The 27,646-nt window shown below is 42.2% G+C and overlaps 1 protein-coding gene and 1 long non-coding RNA gene across 3 annotated transcripts in view; one reads left to right on the forward strand and one right to left on the reverse strand.

The window, feature by feature from the left end:
- The window catches only part of Ltbp1 (latent transforming growth factor beta binding protein 1), a 392,973-nt gene that overhangs the window by 78,316 nt on the left and 287,011 nt on the right, over positions 1-27,646 (reverse strand). For both annotated transcript variants that reach the window (XM_059248705.1, XM_059248704.1), the window contains exons 19-22: positions 24,500-24,619; positions 10,049-10,171; positions 3,227-3,349; positions 1,248-1,370 (exon numbers count right to left, since the gene is read on the reverse strand). In XM_059248705.1, the coding sequence (XP_059104688.1) occupies positions 1,248-1,370; positions 3,227-3,349; positions 10,049-10,171; positions 24,500-24,619 (489 nt within the window). The remainder of the gene's footprint in view (positions 1-1,247; positions 1,371-3,226; positions 3,350-10,048; positions 10,172-24,499; positions 24,620-27,646) is intronic.
- Positions 1,315-26,715, forward strand: LOC131897709 (uncharacterized). Its single transcript, XR_009375768.1, has 4 exons — positions 1,315-1,463; positions 6,894-6,995; positions 24,464-24,551; positions 26,257-26,715. It is a non-coding gene; the product is annotated as an uncharacterized LOC131897709 (long non-coding RNA).

Consider the following 27,646-nt stretch of genomic DNA (forward strand, 5'->3'; position numbering starts at 1 on the left):
GCCCAAGTCAATCCCACTGTCTCTATCTCCCTGCTGCCCGCAGAACCAGATGTAGAACTCTCAGCTACTTCTCCAGCACCATGTCTGCCTGCATGCCGTCATGTTCCCCACCATAATGACAGTGGACTAAACCTCTGAAACTGTAAGCCAGTCCCAGTTAAATGCTTTCTTTTTAAGAGTTGCCGTGGTCATGGTGTCTCTTCACAGCAAGGGAACACTGACTAAGACAATGGTAGAGCTTGGGCCCTATGACCGTCTGTCTGTGTAATCTCCCACTTAGGCTCGTAAGTTGGAACACTTGGTCTTTAGCAGGAGGTGGTGTCTTGGAGGCTGTGGAACTTCAAGGAACCTCTAGAGAATTGGAGGAAATGGTCACTAGGGGATGATTCCAACTCTACTCTCTATTTTGTCTCTGCCTATTGGTCCTCAAGCATCTGAGGAGCCTTCACCTCCTGCTGTTTCTGCCTCAAACAGCTCTGGTTGCCGTGCCTTCTCCATCATGGTGGACTGTATATTCAAAATATGGACCGAAATAAAGCCTTCCACCCTTAGATTTCTTCTTGTCTGGTATTCTGATTGCAGCAACGAGAAAATTAACATCACCTCTCACTCTGATGCACTGATGCTGCATGTGAAACCCAGCCCAGATGCTCATGTGTCTGGTTTCAGGACAGACGGGTTACAAAGGCATCAAAGAGGCAGGTAAGCTGGACACAAGTGTTCCTTGGATGGGCCCTGAACACACAGAATGTTCGTGAGTGATGAGTTGGTGGTGAGAGAGAGAGAAAGATCATGCCAGGAGAAAATACTCTCACGGATGACCTGGCCAGGATCCCTGAACACCTCCTACAGGTTCTAAGCCACAGTCAACTGCCCAGTGCTAGATGTGTGTGGTGTCTTGTAGAAGTGTTGCATATAGAAAAACTCAGCTCTTTAAAGCCAGCAGCTGGTATGAAAAGTTAAGCTGTGTTTGCTTGTTTGGGCCATTTGGAAGACAGTTTTGTATAAGTGAGGTTTTACAGTTCAGAACTGTGCGCCCAGATTAAGCCATCCATCACTGGTACCAAGAAAACTTGCAATCTCCTCTCTTCTTTGTCAGTGGGAAAAAAAAAAAACAAAAACACTTTGCAGGAAGCTAACCCTCAATTGCGAAGGCAAAGGTTGAGCTCCTGCACAGCAGGTGGGACGACCCCAGATTGCCTCAGATCACAGCGTGTTCTGGTCCTGAGGCAGGAGGCGATGCTCACCCTCACAGTGGTCTCCAAGCACAGACGCTCTGTAACCATGGTTACACACACACTGGAAGGAGCCTTCCGTGTTCCTGCATTGCCCATGAGAGCAGAGGTGATGGTGCTGGCATTCGTCAATATCTGTGAGCAAAACAGCACAGAGAAACTGGAGTCCATCATTTGCAACAGAGAAGACAGAGCAATTTCTGACTTATAACTGAGCGAGACCTTTCAGTAAGTGATGTATGCTAAGCTGAAAAAAAAAGGGTAACTATAATAGGGAAAAGTTTAATAAAGTTAAAAATGTAAACCATCTGCATGTGTAAGTTTAACTATTTAAATATGGGTAGCAAATAGCTTGCTGTAATTTGTGAACCTCATTTTGATATATTCAATTTTAACACTTGCTTTGAAAGCACACAGGCTTATAATAGCCTAAAGCAAAGGTCTTCAAATTGTAGTATACAGGCCAAATTCAGCCTATTGCAAATTAGTAAAAATAAAGCTTTATTTAAAACCACTCTGTTGTCAACCTTTGTTTTTAAGTAGCACAACATATGCATCCTCATCTCTTTGTCATTTACTTATTGGGCTCTGAGAAACTGGGCTACATTCCTTCCTCCATCCATCCATCTATCCATCCATTCTCATTTGCTCTCTATCTCCCTAAAAACAATGACATTCTGGCCAAATCGAATAGCCCCTCCCCCATTCCTCATCTCACTTGACATCTCACATTGCCACTCACTCACTCACTTCTGCTGGAGACATACATCCTCAACTTGAGTATTATTTGTCTCAGTCACATGATCCTGAGTTCAGGCACTCACCTGTCATGTATTGTATTCACACATAGTGACACAGAATACACTGTATGAACCCAAATACTGTACCCTCATGGTTACACTGAAATAACAGACTTCCTGGGGGCAGAAGTCATATTTACCACATTCTTTAGGATGCCTCAGATAACACCTTGCTGTGGGGTACGCATTCAGTTCACACTACTTGTTGAAAGATTTTTTTTTTTTAACATTAGAAAGCATTTCTCTTTTTCTGCCAGCGTTTCTATAAGGTATAACACATGTATCAGCTCCCACAAGGAATCTGGCTCATTTTTTTCTCCCACACTGTGGCAGTCATATCTTCGGCTAGACTGTCACAGCATTTGGCAACCAAAGTGGGTTTTTCCCTGTTGATAATCTGGTAGATGGGTGATTCTGGCTATATTCTATTCATCACTGAATGATACCTGACAGGCTTTGTCAAAGGACTCTGAATGTGGTAGCCTGGTTATATCATGTGCAGATTTTTTTATCCACTCATTGGTAGGTAAATGGGGTTAGGGATTATAAAGGTAAGCATGTTAAGAGGGATTCTAGAGCAAGTTGCTTAACTTATCCGTGTACATGAATGTGCCTACGTATACCCCATCACTGCTCCCTCCTAGGTTAGTCAGGCATTTGATGTTCTAGAAGGGGATGCCTGGGGAGGTGACAATAATAATAATGAAGATGCTTTTGTAATCACCATCAGATACTCTTGCTTTTATAACGCTGTCCATGAATGGTTCTGCTTATGAAATAGTCTTCACCTCTGAGAATAAGAAGCAAACTATTTCAGTGTACCAAAATTGGCAAAAAAAAAAAAAAAAAGGAAGCTAAATACACACTGAAACTATTAACGTTCTATAGCATAATACCAGGCCAATCTACTGACTTTCTCATTGTGGAATCACCACACACAAAACCTCAACCTTAATTTAAACGTTCACATGGAAGTTACTTTATGTAGTAAAGCATTACAAAGACAGTTTCTCTCCTTAATACGATGCTTAGCCCCCGGTCACCAAGGACCTACTTTTCTACTTTAACTCACTGCATTTGATTTTATTGACTTGTCTGACTTACGTAAAAGTACCTGGGTTTCGGACGCCCTAACGACTTGGTCTGTGTCACGCACCCTAGTCTCAGTCATTCATGATGGCGCACACCTACCTTCACATTGGTCTTTAGCGGCTGACAGCTGATAGCCCTGTCCACAGGTGCACCGGAAGGAGCCGTCCGTATTTTTGCACTGCCCGTTCATGCATAGGTTCCCTTGTTGACATTCATCGATATCTGTTAACATATGTGATGACAACTGGTTTTTAGAACGAGACTCCCGCACAGAAGAACATGGTAATCCCTACCATGTGTTCTGGGGTTACTGTCAACAATCGACAGTACTTTGGCTAGGCACTAAAAACTTTACCAAGCCAGTAGGTTGGACTGTGTAAGTTAAATGATTACAAAAGCAACCTACAGCTCCCCAGTATCTCATCCAAACACTCTGCATATAGCATAAAGACAACATAACAACCTGGAGTTGAAGATGAAAGGCAGAATGTAAAGAACATGGTAATAGCTACTGGAGTCTGTGGGGGCCCACTGCACTGTATGAAAGACAGAAATAAAACTATCAGGAATAAACAAATAGAAATCCTGGCAGTTACAGAAGGCAACAGAAGCATATGCTTTCTTTATAACTTGAATTATAAGGTCAAAGAGTTGTGTTAAGTAAGACTGACCTATCTTTCAGAGTAACCCGGAAACCATGAAAGATGGTACTAGGGTGACATACGATGATAATGACAGACTGGGAAAGAAAGTGGTATTGGAGGATTTAATAAAAGTGCTTTCAGGGAGCCAGGCACATACCTGTAATCCCAGCACTTGGGGAGGCTGAGACAGGAGGGCCATGAGTTCCATCTGTGTAGATACATAGTGAAACCCTCTCTCAAAAAATTCCAAACAAATATCACACATTTTCTCTCTCTCTCTCTTCCTCTGTATATACGTATGTATATGTCCATGCACATAAAAATGTATATTTAGGACACAATGTAGAGATGGGAGGATGGGAGTGATCTAAAGATGAGGGGAGGAAGAAGGTACTAGACTATATGTGACATGGAGCAGTAGGGAGCAATATTCTGGGGAAGAAGCAGAGGAAAGGGAGTAGGGGAAGGGAGCAGAAGGTAAGAGTGAGATGTGGCAATAGTGTATGAAAACGTCACAGTGAAATCCATTTTTAAATACTAGCCAAACATCAATTGAAAAATAAATAACTCCAGAAGAATTAAAAAAAAAAGAGCCTTGATAAAAGATAGAGCAACCGGCTGAGAAAGAATGTAACATTGTAAAGGAATACTACCAAGCATTAGTATCCTTGGAAATGTCATGTATATGAAGTGACAGGACCACAGTAAACATTGGACATTCCCAATAGAAACAGGGTTGGCTTTCCACCTGGTTCTGCTTGTGTACCGTAATGATTTATCTTGCCTGTCAATTTGACACGCTCTAGCTTCACCTCAGTGACAAACCTCTTGGCAACGTGTGTGTATGAGAGATTTTCAAGATTAGGTTAACTGATTAGGTGGCAAGACCCACATTCTAACTGCCAACCTGTACAAAAAGGGGAAAGCAAGCCATGTGCCAGCATTCGCCCACCCCACCCCCACTTCCTCACTGTGGATACAGTATGGCAGCCATCTTGAGTTCCTACCATCATGACTCCCCATCAAACTATGAGTCAAAATAGGCTCTTCCGCTCTCTCTCTCTCTGGTTGTATTTGTCCCAACAAGGCAGAAAGTAACTAATACAGCTACTATACGGGTCTGTCCTAATTTGTGAATTCTGTCCTGCTTCACCTGTATCGGCCCAGCCTTAGTGTGTTCTGCTGGACAGCTAGCAATGTCAAGAATTTGTAATTACTAAAACGTGGCACAATTGTTCCTCACCACCTGAACCACAGGCCTCTGAGGACAGGAGGAGGGCAACACATGTGAACCTCACTAGCCTTCTCTCTGACCTAACCAGCAAGGCTTTGAGCAACTGAAATGTCAAGAAGCCGTGCTCTATGACCGATGCACAACCTACAACTGTTGTTGGCTTCTAAAAACGTCTTACTTCAAATGTGTCTCAAAGGGTTTCCCAGGAATTCCCATTCACTGTACAGCCCTAGTATGACTGACAGTTGTCATTTTCTGAGCAAAGTTGGGTTTCTTAATCTCCGATGTGGTATTAATCCTCTGACCCTTATCCTGAGAAAACTTAGATGTCAAATTATTCCAAGTTTCCCAACATAGCATAAAGCTTCCACATTACGAATACATTTAGGGTTCAAAGATTTGCTTCTCGTTTTACTTATTTTCCATTGCATTTGCTTTCATTGATTAAAATCTTAAAATTGTTTTATCTGCTTCACTGGTTGGGTCAGTGGCTCCTTTTATTTATTAACAATTCCTGTTTGTACACAGAGACATTTAATCATTAAGCCAAGTTTCATCCTCAGAATTAGTTTCTGCCTTCCCAGAATCCTCAGTTTATTAGCATTAGGAGTGGTTGTAGACACCTCTGTGCTTTGTGTGAAAACACTTGAGGCATCAGTGCACAAACTTGAGGCCAAAACCAGTTCTTGCTGGATCTCACATTACAGCTGACAGAATTTTTAGTGCTTTGGCATCTTTCTGACTTTCTCATAGATGATGGCGAATTAGGTATTCCCACATGAAGGTATCTGCCAAGAGGCTAGGCACTCCATTCCAAGTACCATCAAGGTACACCAGACATCACTTAAGCTACTTGTTTATGTTGGGAAGACTGCCCAAAGCCATTTATTATAAGCCATGACGCAGACACCTGGGATCTCAAGGCATGTCATTATCTTGCATAAAATGCTCTCTCTGTCTTTAAGGTGACCAAAGGGAAAGAGGCACCTTAGTTTTAGAGATAATTTTTTCTTTTCCAATGAAGGAGAGAATTATTGAAACAGGGAAAGTTTCTATTAAATTAGGCATTTAGGACATCTTACTTTTAACAAATCTTATTGTGACAAGTCCTGTCCAGAGAAAAAGATATTGTCTATGGCTGTTTATAAAGTCAGGGCATACAATGCCATATATATATATATATATATATATATATATATATATATATATATATATATATATGTAATTGCCCAACTATTTGGGAAATGGTCAAAAGCAAGACAGCTGTACCAGCCATACACTCAATGTGTTTCTACTCTGAGCTTCATCCCTTTTGAGAGTAGAGGTTGCTAACATTGCATGACATACGGTCTAGAAGTCTGAGGCTATTCATGCACGGTCTCACAGTGATCCATAAGAAAAGTCACTATGAAAGAAGCAGTGAGATCATATATATATATATATATATATATATATATATATATATATATATATATACATACATACATATATATACACAATGTTAAGAGCTAATGTTATATATGTTTATATATGTTATATATGCTATAATGTTAAGAGTAAGAATAAACGAATTAATACATTGAAACATTAGATATACTCAGAGTCTCAAAAAAGCCACCAGGACATTTAACAAGGTAAAGACAAAGTAAACATTAGGAATTGTCAACAAAGCAAGATTGGTGGAGTTCCTTGGATATAAAGAAGGAACAGGTTTATGATCTGGGATGAGCCTAATCATGTAAGATGTTCTTTAAGAAAAAAAACAACTAAGGAAAAAGTTGTTCTTAGTAGAGAAAGGCAAAGCTTTGGTAGCAGAGTAATGAGAGCAGTTAGCCATGATGCAGATGCCCAAAGCACAAAATAAGAATTTCTCTTTATTCTATCCTAGACTCCAATGGGGAGACTCAGAGTGGAGGGCTGCGTTGAAAGCCAAGCAAAGCCAACAGCCCTTCCCCACTCGATCTCTGCACTGTGCTATTTCCTCCCCCTGGTAAGTTTTCCTCCCCTTGTCTTCAGGATCTACGACCAGGTTCAGACAGCAACACCTCTTCAAGGCTTTCTCAGCACACAAGCAGAACCAACAATACTTCTTGGATTTAACAAGGCTTTTCTCGTTGCCTCTAATGTCACAAACACAACCAAAACTGTCATGTCCCTTTCTTCATACACACCAACTCATTCTCCAGAAGCCTCCCCCACCTGGAATTAAAACATGCTGTCTTCACATTGACTCTGGCAGTTAGTTACCATGACTGATCCCTTATGCATATAAGGAAAGTGGCCCATGGTGAAGTAAGGCAGCCTTTTTAAAACAGTAGCTTATAAGTGTTAAAGCCAAGAACTGGTAGATCTTTTCTCTTTAAAGAAGTTCTAGGGATGGAACCTAGGACTTTTTACATGCTAAATATGCACAGGTCCACTGGTCTACAGCTTCATCCATCCCCTTTGCATAAAAACTAAATCCTGGACTTTGAATTTCACACATTTTTCTCCCAGTCCTCTTCCTTTCTTAGAGTCAATCTAGGGTTCTACTTTGTGTTCGGTTATCTTGTTTCCCAGTCAGTGATATATCCTGAGGAGCAGAGGCCAGGATCCTATACCATGCCTTTTTTGTGATACCTTTTTTAGGTGATATCTTTATCATGATTAGACTGGGCAGACACAGATTTTTAGAGAAAAGAATGTACACATGAAGTGTTCTGGTCACTGAACACATCAGTTGCCTGGGTCATTCTCATGACAACAGTGCTAACTTTAGCCTTCATTGTTTGGGTAAGATAGCTACACTTGGTGGAATTAAGTGAGGCTCTAGGGAGACCTATCAGAGAGCAGAAGGCTCAACTGTTTGGGCCATGGTCAAAAGCAAGACAGCTGTACCTACCAGCCATGCACTCAGTGTGTGTCTACTCTGAGTGTCATCCCTTTCGAGAGTAGAGGTTGCTAACATTGCATGACATACAGTCTAGAAGTCTGAGGCTATTCATGCACGGTCTCACAGTGATCCACAAGAAAAGCCACTATGAAAGAAGCAGTGAGGAAGGAGGTGGGGATGGAATGTCAGCGACTCATGAGCAAGCACGTGGGTCTAAATAAGCCCAGAACACTCAGACAGCATGATGTTAACTTGAATGGATCAGAGACTACAAGTTGAAGAGAGCAACAGGGACAATTAAATTGGGATATGAGAAGCCGGGCGGTGGTGGCGCACGCCTTTAATCCCAGCACTCAGGAGGCAGAGCCAGGCGGATATCTGTGAGTTCGAGGCCAGCCTGAACTACCAAGTGAGTCCCAGGAAAGGCGCAAAGCTACACAGAGAAACCCTGTCTCGAAAAACCAAAAGAAAAAAAAATGGAATATGAGATAGAGACAGAGCTTTCATCAACAGTAGATTAAGAAAAAACAAAAGTAAAATGATAGGATATGGTTATAAAGGAAACATATCAACTAAATATGAATTATCAGTAACATCTAAGGTTCAAGATCTTTGTTCACTGTTACCATGGTAAGTGTGGTGGGGTGAGATTGAGAAGAGATGGGAGAGAAATTCTAGATAGTTCCTATGTAGAACTTGGCCTGAGAAGATGCAGATCTTAAGGAGTCAACAGGAAAGAGGTGTGAGGATGGGTGGGCAGACAGGGGACAGGGAGAAATGGAGACGTGTCTATTGTATGTCATTCATAGGAATTGGCTGGTATTCCACTGTGAGCAAGGAACAGGGTGCCCAATCCGATGCCTTTGGGGTCCCTGCTGCAAGCAGAGAATGGCTCATCTTCCTACGGAGCACTGGGACATTCCTTTATTCCTTGACTACTGCAAGGAGAACTTAATAGCCCAGCTCCTTCACATAAAGTGCGATATTAACTTAGGAAAGAAGAGAAACTTGTATTTATTTTCTGATTTTGGCCTTAGGAAGAACATGCTTTGGGGTACAAATGCAGTGGAAGAAAGTAGAACAATCTATAGTTTGGTTGTAAGGGGGAAAATAATATCTAGGAGCTGAGGAAATGGCTCGGGGGAAGAGTGCTTACTCCGCAAGCACGAGGACCTGAGTTCGGATCCCCCACAGCCACATCAAAAGCAGGAACGGCTGTGTGTGCTTTGCCACTCCAGCTCTAGAAAATGGACACAGGCCCATCAGCTCAGCTGAGCAAGTTTTCAACTCAGTGAAAGACTTCTTGATGTCCTGCTGTGGCTTTTACATGTATGTGCATGGGTACACACACACACACACACACACACACACACACACACACACACACACAATTACAATTTGTTAAAAAAGAATTATTAAGAGCAAAATTAGGGAAACTACAGACCAATTATACTGTACCATAAAAAGGCATGAAATATATACATGCATGTACAAAGGCACACACACATACATGAATGTGTGTTAAGAGATTATATATGTTTATTTAAAAATAAAAAGCTTGATAAATATGAAAAGCTATAAATAGAAATGTATAAAGAACAAATGTAAATTGTTAATAAATAAAAGTTAAGAAATATTAATAACTGCAGGCGTTTAAAGAGTTAAGGAAATAAGGACACAAAAATTAAACTTCTTAGAGTTAAAGGAAACACACATTTAAGAACTAAAATGGATTATTTTCCTATTTACTATTGCATACATCCAAATATTCCCACAGTTACAGATAAGTAATTTTAAAGTTGAAGCAAAGGTTTATTTTAAAAAGAGTTCTGCCGACAACGAGAAGTTGGGGAAACCGTGACAAGATATTAGGAGTATTGTGTGACCTTTAAAAATGACGTTCGGAGAGTTAATAAGAGCACGTAAAATGTGTATAACATACAACTGACAAAAGGCAGATAAAAACTGTGCATATCACATCCAGTGTTCAAGACACATGACATTTATAAATCCATCCTGGATTTACCCACAATAAGGAGCCAAATATACTTCAAGGAATCAATGGGGGAAAAAAAAAAACCACAGGAGCATGATCCATTTTTAAGGCCAGCCACTCAGTTCTGCTGATGAAAGAGGTTCAAACGCCGTGGAAAGTGTGACCCCAGCATTACCTTGACAGTGTCTGTGGTCCGGCGTGGGGCTGTAGCCCCTGTGGCAGGAACACGTGTAGGAGCCTTCAAGGTTGGTGCAGGAACCGTTGGTGCAGACCCTGGGCTGCTGGCACTCATCCACATCTTACAAGACGTTGCGCAATGGAAAGAAACGAGAAGGGAGGAAACGAAAACATGAGTCGAATCAAGCTTGATTAGAGAGGGGAAGAGCAGACCTCCGGAGGACCAAGTGGATTCTTGGACTTCTGAGGACGGGACCAAATGGGCTGTAAACAAATCAAAAGAGCATGGAGGGCCTGTTGTAAGTGAGGGCGGGGATGGTAATTTTTTGGACAATATGTCCTGCAGAAAATAAATCTCTAGAGAAGGAGGTAGGGATCATTCTGGGAGTTGATGGATTCAGGAAGATGGGAGCGCCTTCAGAAATAAAATCTGTGACTCGGGGCCTAGAAAGGCACCCCTGGGCTATAACTGAAGGAAGAAAGTCATACACATTAACACAGGGCAGGAATTGGCATGATAAAACCAATCCCGGGCTGCTTCTTGAGAGGCTAATTGGGCAGCTAGAAGGGAGCCTGCAGATTAGACAAACAGAGCACACAGTCATAGTAGCAGCTACTACTTATGACATGGCATATGGGCACAGAATGATCTCTATAACTGTAGCAAGATTAACATGGGACAAACACTTCAGAGAGAAAGGAACTGATACTTAGGGAAGTTCAGTATCTTGCCCAAGGTTACAGGGTTAGAAAATGTTGATGATTCTGGGGCTGGAGTTAATGGTTTAACATGTTCATCCAGAGGACCCAGGTTCAATTCCCAACATCCACATGGCAGCTCACAGTTGTCTGTAACTCCAGTTCCAGAGGATCAGATGCCCCATTCTGGTCTCAGAGGATACCAGACCCACACATGGTATACATAACATACAGGCAGGCAAAATACCCAGACACATAAACTAAAATAAAATTTTAAAAAGAAAGAAAGAAAATGGCGGTTCTGAGATTTGAATCCAAAGCTCATTTAAAAAACAAAACAAAACCCTGTCACGGGCAAACTTAAGTCCTGTGGAAAAAACAGAGAGCAGGTGAGTTCGGGTTGCTTTTAATTATTTGCTAACCATATTTATAATGAAAATAATTGTTTAAGTTTTCACTGGTTTCATTTATTGGCCGGGCGGTGGTGGCGCACGCCTTTAATCCCAGCACTCGGGAGGCAGAGCCAGGCATCTCTGTGAGTTCGAGGCCAGCCTGGGCTACCAAGTGAGTTCCAGGAAAGGCGCAAAGCTACACAGAGGAACCCTGTCTCAAAAAACCAAAAAAAAAAAAAAAAAAAAAAACAGTAAAATCATTTATCAACCATCCACTGAGTGGGTGTTCTATGCTTGCTACTAAGAAGGAAGAGGCCTGGAGAGAAGGCTCAGTGGGTAGAGTGTTTGCCATGCAACTGTGAGGACCAGAGTCTGGAATCTCAGAACCCATTTAAATGGGCACGGTGGCCTCCTGTCATCCCGGCACTCAGGAGGCAGAGACAGGGAATTCCTGGAAAAAGTTGGTTAAGCAGACTACCAAAAATTGCCAGCCCCTGGGTTCAGTGAGAGACCCTACCTCGATATATAAAATCAGCCCTGACTGCTGAAGACTCCTAAAGTCAACCTTGGCCTTCCACATACATGTGCACACACCCAGGCTCACATGCACATGTGAATGTGCATATATACCAAAAGCTAGTTTTGAAATTCTGTGTCCCATTTGAATGCTCTTAGGTAAGTCACTCATGGTTGTTGTGGGAACCTACACGTGTGTAGCATCAATAATCAAAAAGGAAAATCCTCAGAATTGCTAAAACGCCACACGTCACTTTAATTTAGTCAAAGTATTACTAGCCTATAACTTAATTGAAATACCTTTTTTAAGATTTATTTTTATTTTAAATATTGCGAATGTATGTGTCTGTATGTGTGAGGGCATGTGTACATGAGTGGCCCTCTTCTCTGCTGAAACTGGAGTTATAGGCAGTTATGAGCCACCCAACACGGGTACTGGAAACTGAACTTAGGTCCTCTGCAAGAACAGCGTGGGCTCCTAGCTTCGAAGCTATCTCTCCAGCCAAATCAAAACATCACAATCACTAAGGCTCTTAAATACATTTATTCCATCTTTCACTGTTCACCAAGAAAGTGAAAATACCGTTGTCTATCCTCTGAGGGCAGCATGCCAGCAGCCCGGCACAGATTTTGCCTTCATTAGCAACCCACAGTTTGGATTACTCTTAGGCTCATTGCATTTTAAGAAGACCATTTTCTTTCTTAAGAGAGAACTCAGAAAGCAAGTTAGACTAAAACACAGCAGAGGCACATCTGGGAGTGTGCATTCCATGTGCGTACTGAGGAAGAAGCCATTGGCATTGCCCACGGAGGAGCTTAGCATTGCTTTCAAAAAAACAGCCCTAATTACGGTGCACTAATCTTCGCTTCTGACAACAGCAAATAGTACTTCCAGGCCGCCTCATTACCCATCCTTTCTTTGCTTGTGGGAACCTTCTTTGGTAAACACTGAGAGCAAACAACTTGAAAGAAGATGCCAAGAGTTGGGTCCAAAGTAAATAGTGGAACAGAACAAGCCTAGACGCGGGGTATGTAAAATTCCAGACGGCAGCAAGAGAATGTCATGTCTAGTATCTGGTTTGGTTTCAAAAATGTTAACAAGTTCAGAAATGTATGGACTCTCTGTTTAATTACTCATGTCCCAGAACAAGTGATTTACAGAGCTATAGAAAGTAACAGCAAAGCCTGTTCCTACGGCCATATTTTATTTAAATTGCAGACACTGCAGATTGCCAGGCATGGGGTCCTTACAAAGTTGACTTTTTTTTTTTTAAAGCTACCACCATGATTAATGATGAAGCAGAATGCTGTGTAATATCTAGGACCTTTTCCTATGTTTATCTTTTTTCTTTACTTATTACAGACAGAATTGCACAAAACTAGTCCTTTCCGTAGACAAACCAGTTAGAGTCGAATGGGTGCATGACCTTGCTGGAGATTAAGCTCTGGAAGGAATAACATGTAGTAAAATATCCCCCAAGGAATTTCTACAAATAAGGAAGGTAGCTACAGAGCAGCACCTGCCCTCAACACACACACACACACACACACACACACACACACACGAGAGAGAGAGAGAGAGAGAGAGAGAGAGAGAGAGAGAGAGAGAGAGAGAGAGAGAATGCTTGACCGATACATGAAGAACAAAGTAAACTCCATAGTGTATCCCGAGGCCAAAACTGACCGCACACTGCCTTTCTATGGTGTTTCCTACATTTTCCTATGGTGCCACCATGCACTCCAAGGCTCATGGCAGAAACCTGGCATCATCCCTTCTACACACCCCCTCTCCCTCTATCTCCACATTCTATGACTGTTGAGCTATTTTGACCTACTTCCAAGGTACCACTCCAGTATACCGATTTCATTTCATTATTTCATTTCATTTCTATGACTCCCATTTCTTCTCCCTTGGACTGCTGTCGTCATTTTAAAATTAAGTTTTTAAAAGACTCACCATCTCTACTCCATTATCTAGCTTGTAGCCAGAACAAAGTCTCTAAAATGCAAGTCTGAGCAATCATTTGCTCATATACTGTAACATTTTTCAAAAGTGTCCAGTATTTTTAAATTTAGCCAAGGACAAACAACAACAACAAAACAAAACAAAAAAAAAAACCAAAACCAAAAACATGTGGACCTTGGTGATATCAGAAGTTTAAGGCCCCATACTTCTTATTTCTAACCTTTGGGATAGTCTCCCACCAATATACCACAGGAAGCGAGATAGACCCTGCCAATCTACCATCTGCCCTTAACCAATAGAAAGAGACAGTCATGTCTTTGGTTTCCCACATTGGAGTTCAAGGCTCATGTTACTATAGCCTATGGTCATATAGAATGTGCATACTACCCCAAAAATTTCCAATGCATAATGAGTTCAAACAGTCTCAGTTTCTTATCTCGGATAGGAAATTTATCAAGAAAAAACAACAACAACAAAAAAAACCTTATACAGGTGGGTTCCACACTCCACAATTGGCTGTTAGGGTGTACCAACCTAGTGTCTACCATTCACTGAACTAAACTGAACTTTGCAGAGTAAGAAAATGGCAACGGTTTACAAAGTCAGACTTTACAGCTATAACAGCTCCAAGATTTATATATATACATCTTATTATGCAACCACCAGTTCCGAATTGATCCTTATCATCTACAGTGTCCTGAGAGACTGAGAAATGCCTAGTTCAAAACTCAGGATGCCAGGGTAGCAGGATGTGTTGTGTGAGTCCTCTAACAACCCGGTGATGATTTCTTCCTCCTGAGCTCTGGCTGGCTCTTAGAACACCCCTTCCTTTTACAAACCTTCCACACCTTTGTTTGAGTCAAACATTGTGCAGTACTTCGTCAGGATTGACAGGCAGATCGGTGGTGGATACATCCGCAATCCCATCTCCTTTCCTCTTTCTGGGGAAATGAGGACATGCACCTCCCTCAGCCCGCAGGCAACGTTCAGGTCTCCACAACTTCACAAAGATGTCTCCCAGCAGGCTAGCAATCCCACCTTCCTAATTCTCACTGCCTGGCAATGTCATCCATGTGAGTCAGGAATCTCTTTTGAACTTTCCTAATATCCTGGGAACAGGCCCCCATGGCCTCAAATCCCTCACTGTTGGGCATGAACTACCAGGTGCAGAGGGACTGAGGAGGCTGGGAGGCTGCATCCGCCCAGTCATGTTCGTCTTGCTCTTACACATCACCTGTCAGTTCCTTGGAATTGGCTCGAATTTGTCCCAGAGCGGTAATTTACATGCATTATTTCCTGTATTTTCAAGGAGATGAATCCGTCAACAGCATGAGGCAATCGTTTCTCTGAAGCCATTCAACCACAATTAATTCCTTAGTCACCCACATAGACTTCAGGCAATGACATCCTTTTGAACTAAGAAAAAAAGCATCATATTCCAGTAATACAGCCACATAAATGTGGAGGCTAATCACCCCCTCACCCAAATGTGTCCTAACTGTAGTGCCGCCTCAACTATTCTCCATGCGTAATCCTTCACAGGAAGGATAGGAGAATGTATTTGACAGCCAATCAAGCCTGGAGAAACGAGAGACAGATGTTGATTGTGCCAACACGGCGAGACCATCTCAGCTGTACTGAAGGTTCAGTAAATCCCAGGATCTTAGGCCCCCTGTCAATTCTGATGAAGTTAAAAATACGAAACAGCAAGCTGCTGACAAAACCCTGCTACACAATCGACAGAGAACCACTTTTTTTTTCTCTCTCTTCAGAACTTGGAAGGAGCCAAGACTCTCTACTTCCTATACCAACAGCCAAGGATGACCTCAGAAAACTCAGTCCCAAACTGCATCTAGTCACAGGCTTCCTATCTTACTTTCCAAAGGAAGACTATGCTTCAGGAAAACACTACTATAGTTAAGGGTGTTGCAGAACCACCATCGCTAATTCCGGAACCCCTGAGCCATAACTAGCACCGTTTACAAAGGCTGACTCCAGCCCATGTAGCTTTTTCCTTCCATGAAAAATTGAATTCCCTTATTGTTTTTTTTTAATATTGCTTTGCTTGTTAATTTTCTTTCGTGTAGAGGAGGGGCACACAAGATTTTATACAGATGGAAACAGATTTGGAGAGAAAAGACCTGGGATTTCGTTTTCATTCTTTTACTTACTACATGTAGCTCCCACTAAGCTGAATAACCTGTCTGAGAATCCATTTGTGTTTCCAACCCATGGGCTGCTTGCTATGAAGACCAAGTGAGAAAATCATATCAAAGTTCCCCAACAACTACCTACATAAAGAGAAGTTTTTATTCTTGTCAGACAGCTGTGGTTTCTGCATCCAATAATAGAAATTTTCCCCCCAAGGAGGTGAAATAATTCTATATTGAAAACAATAAAACACTAAAGAAAAAAATAGAAGAAGACAGAAGACGGAAAGACCTCCCACGATCATCGGTTGGTAGAATTAACACTGTGAAAACAGCCAGATTTCTGAAAGCAAACTGCATATTCAATGCACTCCCATCAAAATTTCAATGACTTTTATTTATTTATTTATTTTTTTTACAAAACTAGAAATACATTCTAAAATTCATATGGAAGTGCAAGGGACCACAAATAACCAGGTCAATCCTAAGCAGAAAGAGCAATGTGGTAGCTACCGACAATATCTGATCTCAAATTATGCTACAGAGCCAAAGTAACAAAACTGGTACCAGCATAAACATAAGCAGACCAATGCTCTAGAACAGAGAGCATTGAAATAACCCATGCAACCACATCCACCTAAATTTTGACAAAGGTGCCCAAAAAATATAGTGGAGAAGAGAGCCTCTTTAAGAGTGTTGGGAAAACTAGGTATCTGTAAGTCAAAGAAGGAAACCAGATCTTTATCTCAATTAAAAATAGATCAAAGACTTTCATGTAAGACCTGACACTCTGAAACTGCTAAGAGAAAACATAGGAAATACATTTCAAGACATAGCATAGCCAGAGATTTCCTGAATAGAACCCCAAAAGCACAGGCAACAAGCCCAAGAATTGACAAATCATATTCCATAGAATGATTGGGATTCCGCATAGCAAAAGAAATAATCATAAAATAGACAACCTATAGAATTCTGAAGAAAAAAGTCTTTGCCAACCATACATCAGACATGGGATCGATTCCTAGAATATATAAAGAACTACAAAAATTAAACATCAAAACACAAGTCATCCAACCAATAGATGGGGCGATGAAATGAACAGACAGTTCTGAATAGAAACACAAATGGCCAATAAATATTTGAAAAAGTGTCAATATTCTTAGACACAGGGTAGATACCAAGTAAAACTGCCTTGAGATTCCATCTCACTAGCTATCAAGAAAAGAAATGACAATCAAAGCTGGCAGAGATGTGAGGAAAGAGGCGCTCTCACACATAGCTGATAAGAATCCCAACTGGTATAGCCTCTGTGGAAATCAGTGTGAAGACTCTTCAACAAACTAAAAACAGAATTACTACATGGCCCAGATACACCAACCCTGTGTATAGTTCCAAAGCAATCTAGTACAGATAGTGGTACTACCCATCTGTGTTTACTGTCGTGCTATTAATAATAATTGGGAACTGTAACTAGCCTAGATGAGTAACAGCAAGTTAATGGATAAATGTGGCCATATATGCATGGTATTTTACTCAGCCATAAAGAAAAATGAAATCATATTTGCGGGAAAATAGTGGATCCAGAAATCACTTGTTAAGCAAAAATAATCCAGGCTCAAAAGACATATATGTGAGGGGTGTGTGTGTGTGTGTGTGTGTGTGTGTGTGTGTGTGTGTAAGTGGGACCACGAGAGGGAGGAAGAAATCTTAAGAGAAGGACAAGGCAGTTGGGGGATTTAATGAACATACAGGATAGGAAAGCAGGAATGAGGACTACTTAGGGAGAAGGGAATCAATGAGAAAGAAGTGGGCAGCTTGGGGCTGGGCAGTGGTTCCTGGAAACAAACAAGAATAAAGTCTCTTGACCTCATGTACCCAGATGCTGTCAGGAACCCCACCCCTTTGCATGATACATTAAACAATAATACACTGTGGGGAATTTTGTTCTTTCCACACTTTTGGGTCTTCTCTCTCACCCAATGGACACACAGTCAAGAGCTCAGTAAAGACTGATGAGAAGACTCCTGTGCCACACAATGACTGAGGCATAAGACTGGTGTTTGTATATTCTACAAAATGTGCTCATCTACCATATGAAGCAAAAAGGCTTCTGCAGTACCAAGTCTTCAGTTTATAGCAGTCTAGCAATGCTCACATATTCCGTAAAAGTTACCTCTGAGGCCCGAATTCTGAAAACAAGCTGTAAACAATGTGCTCTCCGTGTTTATCCTACTAGGGCTCTGAGCCTGGTCAAGACTGTGGACATGAAGTTATTCTAATGCCTGAGGCCTACTGCACTAAGAAGGATTTCATGGAAGCCAGGCTGTTAACCCCCAAAAGATTAACCAAGAAGTAATACTCGAACAAAACTCCAAAAACTCATGCTCCCGGGTCATGTGGTCTGCCACAGACTCAACTACAAAGCAAGACAGTAAAGTGAACCTAAGAAGGGTGGGCTGCACACACACAATTGGTACAAACATTCTGGGTTGTAAAGGTGAGCAAACAGAATGATGGACAGAGACAGGAAACAGCAGCACTAATATAACAGCCCAATCCATCATAAAGCCTAATGCTTATTAGGAACCATTATTGACTCCACAGAGACATATCCGAACCCCTAAGAAGTATATCCCACCAATATGAAAGTACTAAAAGGTTAAAATGAAACCAAAAAATCAGTTCATATTAGAGAGTTCATATAGCAGAAGGAGAGTTAAAAAAAACTACATGCTATGGGCTTAAAGAAGCCAAAGAGTGCATAGTTACACAGAACATGTGACACAGTTTACTTAACATAGCACTGCTGTGTTTGTATTTCAGGACAACGGTAATAATGAGGCAATATGGTCGGGGAGTCGTATTTATTGGACCCAATCATATGTCAGACCACATGCTTCATATTGCTTATCTAATTTTGGTGACAGGTCATCCAAAGATGTTTCAATCCTTCTTTGGTACATTACAGATAATGAAAATAAACTTCACATGGCCCAACTCACACCTAATCTCAGAGATACTGACTGTACCTATAAGCAATGAACTGTCAGGGTAGTCCCTAGGGAATGGCTTTCATCAGGCTAGCTGTAAGCGAAGCCTGTAAACGGATGATCTGCCAGGCTGCCTTCCCTTATAAGAGGTCCTGGTTTAAACAGCCCCCTGGAACTGGCTATCACCCAGAATGATGAAACAGTCATTAAAGTCAGGACCAGCTTGGCATATAAGTCTCTGTGTGTTTACTTGGGTCTGAGCAGCTGCAGGAGCCGGGTGAACACAGGAAAACTCCAGCTACACAGGTTGAACACCAGGTCCAAGCAGTGCAGCGCCCAGTGATGAAAGGAGTCACTGGGAGAGGACTAAAATCAACAGCTCATGAAGTAGCTACGGATACAGAACAGCCAAGAGGAGCTGACAGAAGATACCGAAGAATGATGTGCTAGGTAGAGCGTGGACCCCAGGGATGTCTCAAGTGGACAACAAATGCTAAAGAATGGAGACCTATGTACCCTGAGCCAAACAATAGGAAAAAAGACAGCCCCCCACCCCAGACGATACCTCCTGATGTTTTATCTGTTTTGACACAACTTCTGTTCTGATTTTATGAATCAGAGGGCTGCATTGACAGGTAGTAGAATCAGATTATACTACATATACACAGGCCAGTCATGAGTAACCTATGCAAGTTCAGCCTTTACTCAGACCCAATCCCCAAATTACAAAACAAATCCTCAAGAATATTAGGGCTGAAATGGACTTCATTTTTTATTTATTTTATTTTGTTTTACTTTGGTTTTTTCGAGATAGGATTTCTCTGAGTAGCCCTGGCTATCCTGGATCTCACCCTGTAGACCAGGCTGGCCTCAAACTCACAGAGATCCACCTGGCTCTGCCTCCTGAGTGCTGGGATTAAAGGCGTGTGCCACCACCGCCTGGCCTTCATTTTTTAATTCATTTTTAGTTAGCAGGCAAAATAAAAAGTTCCTTTAGGCCATTTCCATGTACCTCATTTCCTTGTATGGACATAGCCATTTTTTTTTAATTTTTAAAGGGATTTCTTCTTTAAGATTTATTTTATTCTGTTTTGTGTATATGTATTTAAGTGTATCCCGCATGTGCATGCTTACCTGCATATTCATGCACATAGGGATCAGAAGAGGGTGCTGGATCCCCTGAAATTGAAGTTGCTGATGGTTTTGAGCAGCCATAGGCATGCTGGGAACTGAACTTTCGCCCTCTGCAAGAGTAGCAACTGTGCTAATCACCAGCCATCTCTCCAACCCCAAACGGCCATTCTTAATGAAGCCTCCTAACAGAAACAGAAACAAAAACAAAAAACCCCAACCCAACCCAACTGGCATGCATATAGACAAGATCTGAAGAAAGACAAATTCTATTAATATTATATAAGACATAGTAGTTGTTTGAATATACTAATGTATAGCCCATGAGAGCAAACAAAGACCACTAAGGTGCTGAAACATTACAGTCATGTGGTCAGGGACTGTCTTCTCTAGAGATGAGTCCCAAACTTAGGATTTTCCTCCAAAAAAAAAAATGTGACTACAGGACATCCAAAGCTACTAATGTTCTTACACAAAATTTTCAATTAAAAAGGAAGGGAAAAAGCAGACTGTGAAAATATCCTAACTCATCTGAAACCAGGGGATATTTACAAAACAAATATCAAGCTGGCAAGATAGCTCAGGAGTTTGTCCTCCAAGAATAGAAGACCTGAGCCACTACAGGAGATTGTCTACCAAGATGGAAGACCTGAATTGGATGCCTGGAACCACATGGAGGGAGAGTATTAACTCTCATAGGGTATCCTCTGGCCTCTACATGCATGTCATGGCATGCTTACCTGCATATTCATGCACATATACACAAATGAAACAAACACAGTTATAAGAATTTTCTATCAAATATTAGTCACTGGTAATCACTAGGAGATAGAAATAAGCAATTCACAAAGATTATCTTATTACAACATGTCTGAGCACTCTGAATACCCCAGAGTCTCTAACACTCCGTAGCTACCTCCCTTTCTTCTTTAGGCTCATCTCTCTTTCTACATAAAACTTACTGCATCAGACTCCTGTGTGATTCACTTGCTGACTTGTGAAACCCAACACTAGAGCACAAGTGAACTCAGAAGAGGAACTTTGTGTTGTTCCCTCTCAACCTCTGCTGTTCTGAAAACCACCCGAGGCTCAGAAGGTACTAGAAACACTGATTAAACAAACAAACAATGAGACGTGGAGCAATTTGCTCAACTCAAAGATACCCTGCAGCTTTCTTCAGGGGCCAGAGCATTGGTTTTGGATTCACAGTCTCACTCTACAGTTCAGGCTGGCCTGGAACTTGCTATGTGTCTCAGGCTCTCCTCAAATTCATATTCCTGTTGCCTTGGCATCACAGGAACTGGGCTTAGGGCATGTGCCATGCTTGGCTAATACTGCCCCTTCCTAAAAGTATTTCAGAGTACCCAAGGATGGAGCTGAGAACTGAAAAGTACAGGCACAAGACAGGAGAGGTTATTTAGCATTCATTAGCATTGTCAAAAATTTTTATAATTCTAGCCAAACTGCTGTGCGTTCTCCGTTCTCCTCTCTCTCTCTCTCTCTCTCTCTCTCTCTCTCTCTCTCTCTCTCTCTCTCTCTCTGTATAAAATGAGCTGGCACAAAGGACATAACTAAAAGGAACAAATAATTTTGATTGATCCAAACTACCCCAATAGGATTTTAAATAAAATATACGTATGGTAAGTAATATATGTTTTCCATCCCACTCAAATTTTCAATACTAGAAGCTCTGTTACCAATAAAAAGGTTAAGATGGAAAATTGGTTTCAGTGTAATCTATAAAAATCCCTCACGGGAAATTGAAAAGAGTGGCAAGTTCAATATAAGAACAATGATGGAATGGCAATTCTACTTTGGAAGCGAGTCTTGATCTATATATGATAGAGCCTGACATGTTACCCAAAGCAGAAGGGAAAAGCATACCACTTACTCTTAACACAGGGAAATATGAAACCTTAGCAATGCAAACACATGGAGCCTGAGTGTGACGTTGATCTAGGTGAGCAACAGAGTGACCTATAAGAACCCAGTGTTATTCTACTCAAGAACCATCACCTGCTCCTTCACCAGTTTAGACACATAACATTAGTGAATCGAAGAGTCAGGATGTGTTGACACTTCTGCTTCTGGTTCATACATTAGTATGTGAAAGTGAGAACACACACACACACACACACACACACACACACACACAAACCTGAAACTGATGCCAGATGGGAAAATTAAAACCAAAAGCACTCTCTGAATACCACTAATGACACAGACAACTGCTTATCAATAAACAATGGACAAACAGAAATCTTCTCTGCTTTTCCTCAAAGATACACATCTCAAGATCCCATTGGTTAGAACTTCTTGGGGATGCAATTGAGATGCAGATACAAATGGGGATAGATACAGGAATGGAGATGGGGATGCAGACTGGGATACAGATGGGGATAGAGATGGGGATGCAGATTGGGATACAGATAGGGGTGTAGATGGCGATGGGGATAGGAATGTAGATGGGGAAGCAGATGTAGATGTAGATGGGGATGTAGATGATGGGGACACAGATGCAGATGGAGATAGGAATGTAGTGGGGATAGGGACTCAGATGGGGATGCAGATGGAGATGCAGATAGGGATGGAGATGCAGATGATGATGGAGATGGTGGTTTAGGACAAGTGCATCTATACCAGCAACACAGGCTGCACAGGTCCTGACACCTGCTGATGAGGGCAAAGCTCCAACATTGGGAGTGCCTGTTGCCAGCTTGTCTTCATCCCTCTAAAGCACCTAAATGTCTTCTCAGAGTTAGCAGAATAAAATCAACATATGTAACTGGGTAGAGGGGCCCTTGCCTGTTCCATCCCCACATTTTACAGCATGTTTTCTCTATTCTCTGGGATCGATTACATTGGCCTGTTGCACAACCAGCTTCATTTTTCAACAATCCCCTTGCACACATCTTGCTTGGTCAGAAATGGTCTCCCTTCCATCCCGACCTAAATGTCCACTAAGGAGCATTTGAGGGCAACACGTTTTATGAGTTATGATACTTCAGATTCTCTTCCTAATACGTTCTCTGCTGATCTGTCCTACTCGGGAGATGTTTGTGTATGAGACAGTCTTCTCCTCTCAGAGAAGGGTGGGCCATGAGGGGAGAAGGGATAGACAGATTTTGCTCCTCAATATATTTAAGAATGTAAAACAATTCTTTGTGTGTGTGTGTGTGTGTGCGTGTGTGTGTGTGTGTGTGTGTGTGTGTGTGTGTGTGAAGTTACTATACAACTAGAGAGAAATGAAAATAGGCATGAATGAAATACTGAACTCACATAATCAGAGTGCTGACATGGAGTGGAAAGACATCAACTTCTAAAGAAAATTATTTTCATTCTATGTGTGTATTTCCCTACATGCTTGTATGTGTACCACATATATTCAGTGTTCCTGAGGCCAGAAGATGGGAACAGAACCCCTGGCACTGGAGTCAACTAGAGTCACGGGGAGTTGGGAGATGCCAAGTATGTCCTGGGAACTGGACAAGTGTCATCTGCAGAAGCAACCTATGTCCTTAACAACTGAAACAATCTCCCCAGACCCAAGAGCTCAGCTGAACACAAAACAATCCCAGGCACAGGGATGCCCAAAGGAGACCTCAGCAAGCAGACCCTTTTGTAGATGTAACCAACTGTCTTATTAAATAAGAAACACAGAACCAATGCAAAGAAGAAAGCCAAGCAATCAGAGCTAAGAGCCTTACCCGCCTGCTGCAGCTAGCCTCTTCAGCCAAGAGATCTCTCCGAAAAAGACCTACGTTCTGTCTGTTTGTCTTTATATAGACTTTCTGTTCTGCCTTCTCATTGGTTGTAAACCCAACCACATGACCGCCTCGTCACTGCCTGTTTGTATAGACCTCCAGATCTTCTATGGTTGGTATTGAGATTAAAGGAGTGTGTCTCCAATGTTGGCTGTATCCTTGACCACACAGAGATCTATCTAGTTCTGCCTACCAAGTGCTGGGATTAAAGGCATGCGCCATGAACGCCCAGCTCTGTTATGGCTTGCTATTAGAGCTCTGTTATGGCTTGCTATTAGCTCTGACCCCCAAGCAACTTTATTTATTAACATACAAATAAAATCGCATTTCAGTACAAATAAAATATCACCATACCCTTTCTCAAGTCACACCTTTGTTTCAACTTTGTGTGTGTGTGTGTGTGTGTGTGTGTGTGTGTGTGTGCGTGTGCCAGCTTCTTGCCATGCCCCTTTTCCCATTCCACCTCGCTTCTTTTCTTTCTTTTAGTCCTGGAGATTGAACATGGGGACTTATACAGGCTAGGCAAGAAAGAGCTCTACCACTGAGGTACATCTCCAGTCACTTTCATTTTGAGAGAAGATCTTGCTATGTACCCCAGGCTGGCCTGTAACCTGTAAACCCTCTGCTTCAGCCGCCCAAGTAGCTGGGATTATGAACTTCTCTCTCTCTCTCTCTCTCTCTCTCTCTCTCTCTCTCTCTCTCTCTCTCTGCCAACTCATTTTCTTACATTCTCCATGATTGAAAATTACTCAAAACTGTTCCAAGAACCATGTGAATTTCTCACATTTCATCTTTATTTTCCAAGGAACAAAAGCCTTGATGGGAGTGTGGTGGTACCTACCCAGGCACTGGCCATTCCAGCCTCGGAAGCCTTCTGTGCAGGGGATGCACTGGTAAGAGCCGGGGGCGTTCACACACTGCTCATCGGGACAAGTGCTTGGTGTCAGACACTCATCGATATCTGAAAAATTAGGAAGTTAGGCAGTGAACATTTTATCAGGAGGCCAAAACACACTCTGAATCTCATCATCGGAGTGAAGAAAAAAGTCATCTTATTATTTCAGGGAAGAGGATAAGGAGGGGGTCTGGTTATCACTGGATTAAATAGCAAATGTCCAACAGGAACACACAGAAATAGATAGATAGATAGATAGATAGATAGATAGATAGATAGATAGATAGATAGATAGACAGATAGATAGACAGACAGATAGATAGAGATATATAGATATAGATATAGCAGGGTTATATTTACATACATTGGAAAGGTGGCCTTCTCCACTCTAGGAGGCAGTGGGTTCTCTGAGGCCACAATGGGGACCAGACCTTCCAATGATAGCATTGCTTGCCAGAAAGAAGCAAGAAATGAGGATGAATGTGAGGAAATCACATATCTATCTGGTAGAGTTGCTCTCCATAGATAGGAAGTCTCCAGGGAGATCTTTACTTTGCTTTTATGGACCAGAGGACATTCTAGGTTTGAGTAATCTAAAAATCTTTCATATTACATGAATTCCTTAGAGGCAGAAAAAAGAATGAGGGGAGAATGAACTTATCAGATACTTCAGAAAATTTTCCAGAAATACTTCAGAAAACTGACCGTCTATAAATACTCTCTACTATAGATGCCACTTTTACTATCCACGGCTAAAGGATGTTATTAATCATAATTCTTTTCAAGTGAGAAATCACTTTAAATATGGTTAGGATTTTGTCAGTGTGTGTGTGTGTGTGTGTGTGTGTGTGTGTGTGTGTGCCCCATAGGTGAGAGGACCTGTGGGAATTGGTTCTCTCCTTCCACCATGGGGGTCCAGGGACTGAACCCAGGTTGCCAGACTTGGCAGCAAACACCTTTACCCGCTTAGCCCTCCTGTTCGTCCTAAGCATGGTATCTTCCTTTTAGGATACTAAAAAGAGGGAAGGAGGGAGTTCTAGTTTAAAATGGTGCCTGTCTGGGGTCACTTTCTCCATTTGGTAGAAGTCTATTTTCCTAGAGGAGGATTTTGCATTTTAGAGAAGAACAATTAATGTCTGAGTTTCCCAATACAAAGTGTACGGGACAGAGGACCTCAGAACCTACCTGTGTAAACACACTTTTAGGATGCAAGCCAAAACACGAAAGTAAACATAAACAGAACTGGCTCACTAATTAGACCACCACAGGTATTTGGTGTTTTCCTTTTAGATGCCTTTAAAACCACTTTGTGAGGGTTGGGGATTTAGCTCAGTGCTAGAGTGCTTGCCTAGCAAGCCCAAGGCCCTGGGTTTGGTCCTCAGCTCCAGAAAAAAAAAAAAAAAACACTTTGTGAAAGATGTTCTTGTGGGAAGATGCTTGAAGTGAATGAAGACAGTTTAAGACCATGGGAGCGCCAGGGCGTTGTTGTAACTTCTTTTCTATCAGTGAAAATTTCATAAACATGGCACACAATGTTCAAGCTCTCTCTTTGTCTCTGTCTCTGTCTCTCTCTGTTTCTCTCTCCTCTTTTTTTTTTTTCCCTTTTGGTCCAATGTTCTGGGACTTCTCACAATTACGTTTACCAGTTTCATTTTTCCAACATCACGGCCTCCACTGGACGTGAATCTTTTCCTTTTTTACAGTAGAAATGCACCAGCCAAATTGGAGATTGTCATTAGACCGGCCCTACATACAGCTGGCTTGGTGTGGAGCAGCAGCCCAAGGCAACACCTGAGAATTTGCCTCGGCACTTCCTGCTTGTCCTCCAGCTACGCATCTGGGGCCACCTGCCTTGGGACATTTTCATGTGACAAAGTAAGGGCAAATGAGATAATGTCTGAAAATGACGATCGGCTCCTTGGAGACACAGCTCTGTTTGAAAGCAGCTCACTCACTCCGTGGCATCTGAGACAAGCGGCGGGGAGCCAGGGACCTGGGGACCTTTGGTTCTGGTCCACCACGGAATGAGAAAACAGTCACATCATTTGGGCCTCTTTTTCTTTCCAAGCCTTTTGGAGGAGATAGAATGACGCACACCCGGAGCACCCTGGTGACATACTAACAAGCGTTAAATAATTTGCATAGATTATTACTGACCACTCTATCGGCTATTAAATTACAAGATTTTAAATGTTCTAGACTCCTCCTTCCTGTCATTATGTCAATACCCTCTCTCTACTTTGGGACTGCAGACAAAACACAATTTAGTGTTTGACTTCTTTGCATATGAATATTCATCAAACAAATTCATCTCCATTTTTTTTAGCACTGTTTGTACTTGGGCCAATAACGATAGAGGCACAGAAGAGACTTAGGTGAGCATAAGGAGACAGGGAAGAGGGTTTGAAGAAACTTAAACCTGAGAAGTAGATGACAGGTGTCATACAGGTTACAGCCACACACATTTGTGTTCGCAATGACCCCTGCCAACTGATTTCATGGCTCTCCTTTTACAGGCAGCGAACTGAGATTTAGACCAGACAGTTACCACGAAGGACTGCGGCCAGCTTATCCCCATCCAGGCTTTTCTATTCTCACACTCTCTATTCCAGAGGGAGGATTCCCTCGAAGAGGACAGTGGGGTCACTTGGGTGCCTGTCCAATGGCCTCAGGCCACCGATGGGAAGGTTCATGGCTCTGCTCTGATCCAAACTGATCAGACATCCAGCAACATACGACACTCCCACTCGCCTCTAGAATTAGAACCCAAGGGGCGGAGGCAAGAGGCCAACAGGACAGGCAGGTATGGGCTGCCAAGAAATGTCTAATTAGCTCTCATTCCAGGCCTAGGTCATCTGAGTGTGAAGGGAATCAACACGCAGAAGCCAAGGGACAGCTGAGAGAAAACTGGCCCACTGAGCCTGTCCCTCCCTAGCTCGAGAAGCCCGCCCACAGCGGACAAGATGCAGAGTTACAGGCAGCTGCGGGCAGCCATGCAGGAAACGCCAGGACCCCACACCACATCAAACTCTAAACCCTTCAAGCAGCAGGTCAGGGAATCCCGTCTTCGCTCTTGTGGGGCCATGCCAAGAC

Source organism: Peromyscus eremicus, chromosome 22 (assembly GCF_949786415.1).
Source record: "Peromyscus eremicus chromosome 22, PerEre_H2_v1, whole genome shotgun sequence".
NCBI classification, from domain to species: domain Eukaryota; kingdom Metazoa; phylum Chordata; class Mammalia; order Rodentia; family Cricetidae; genus Peromyscus; species Peromyscus eremicus.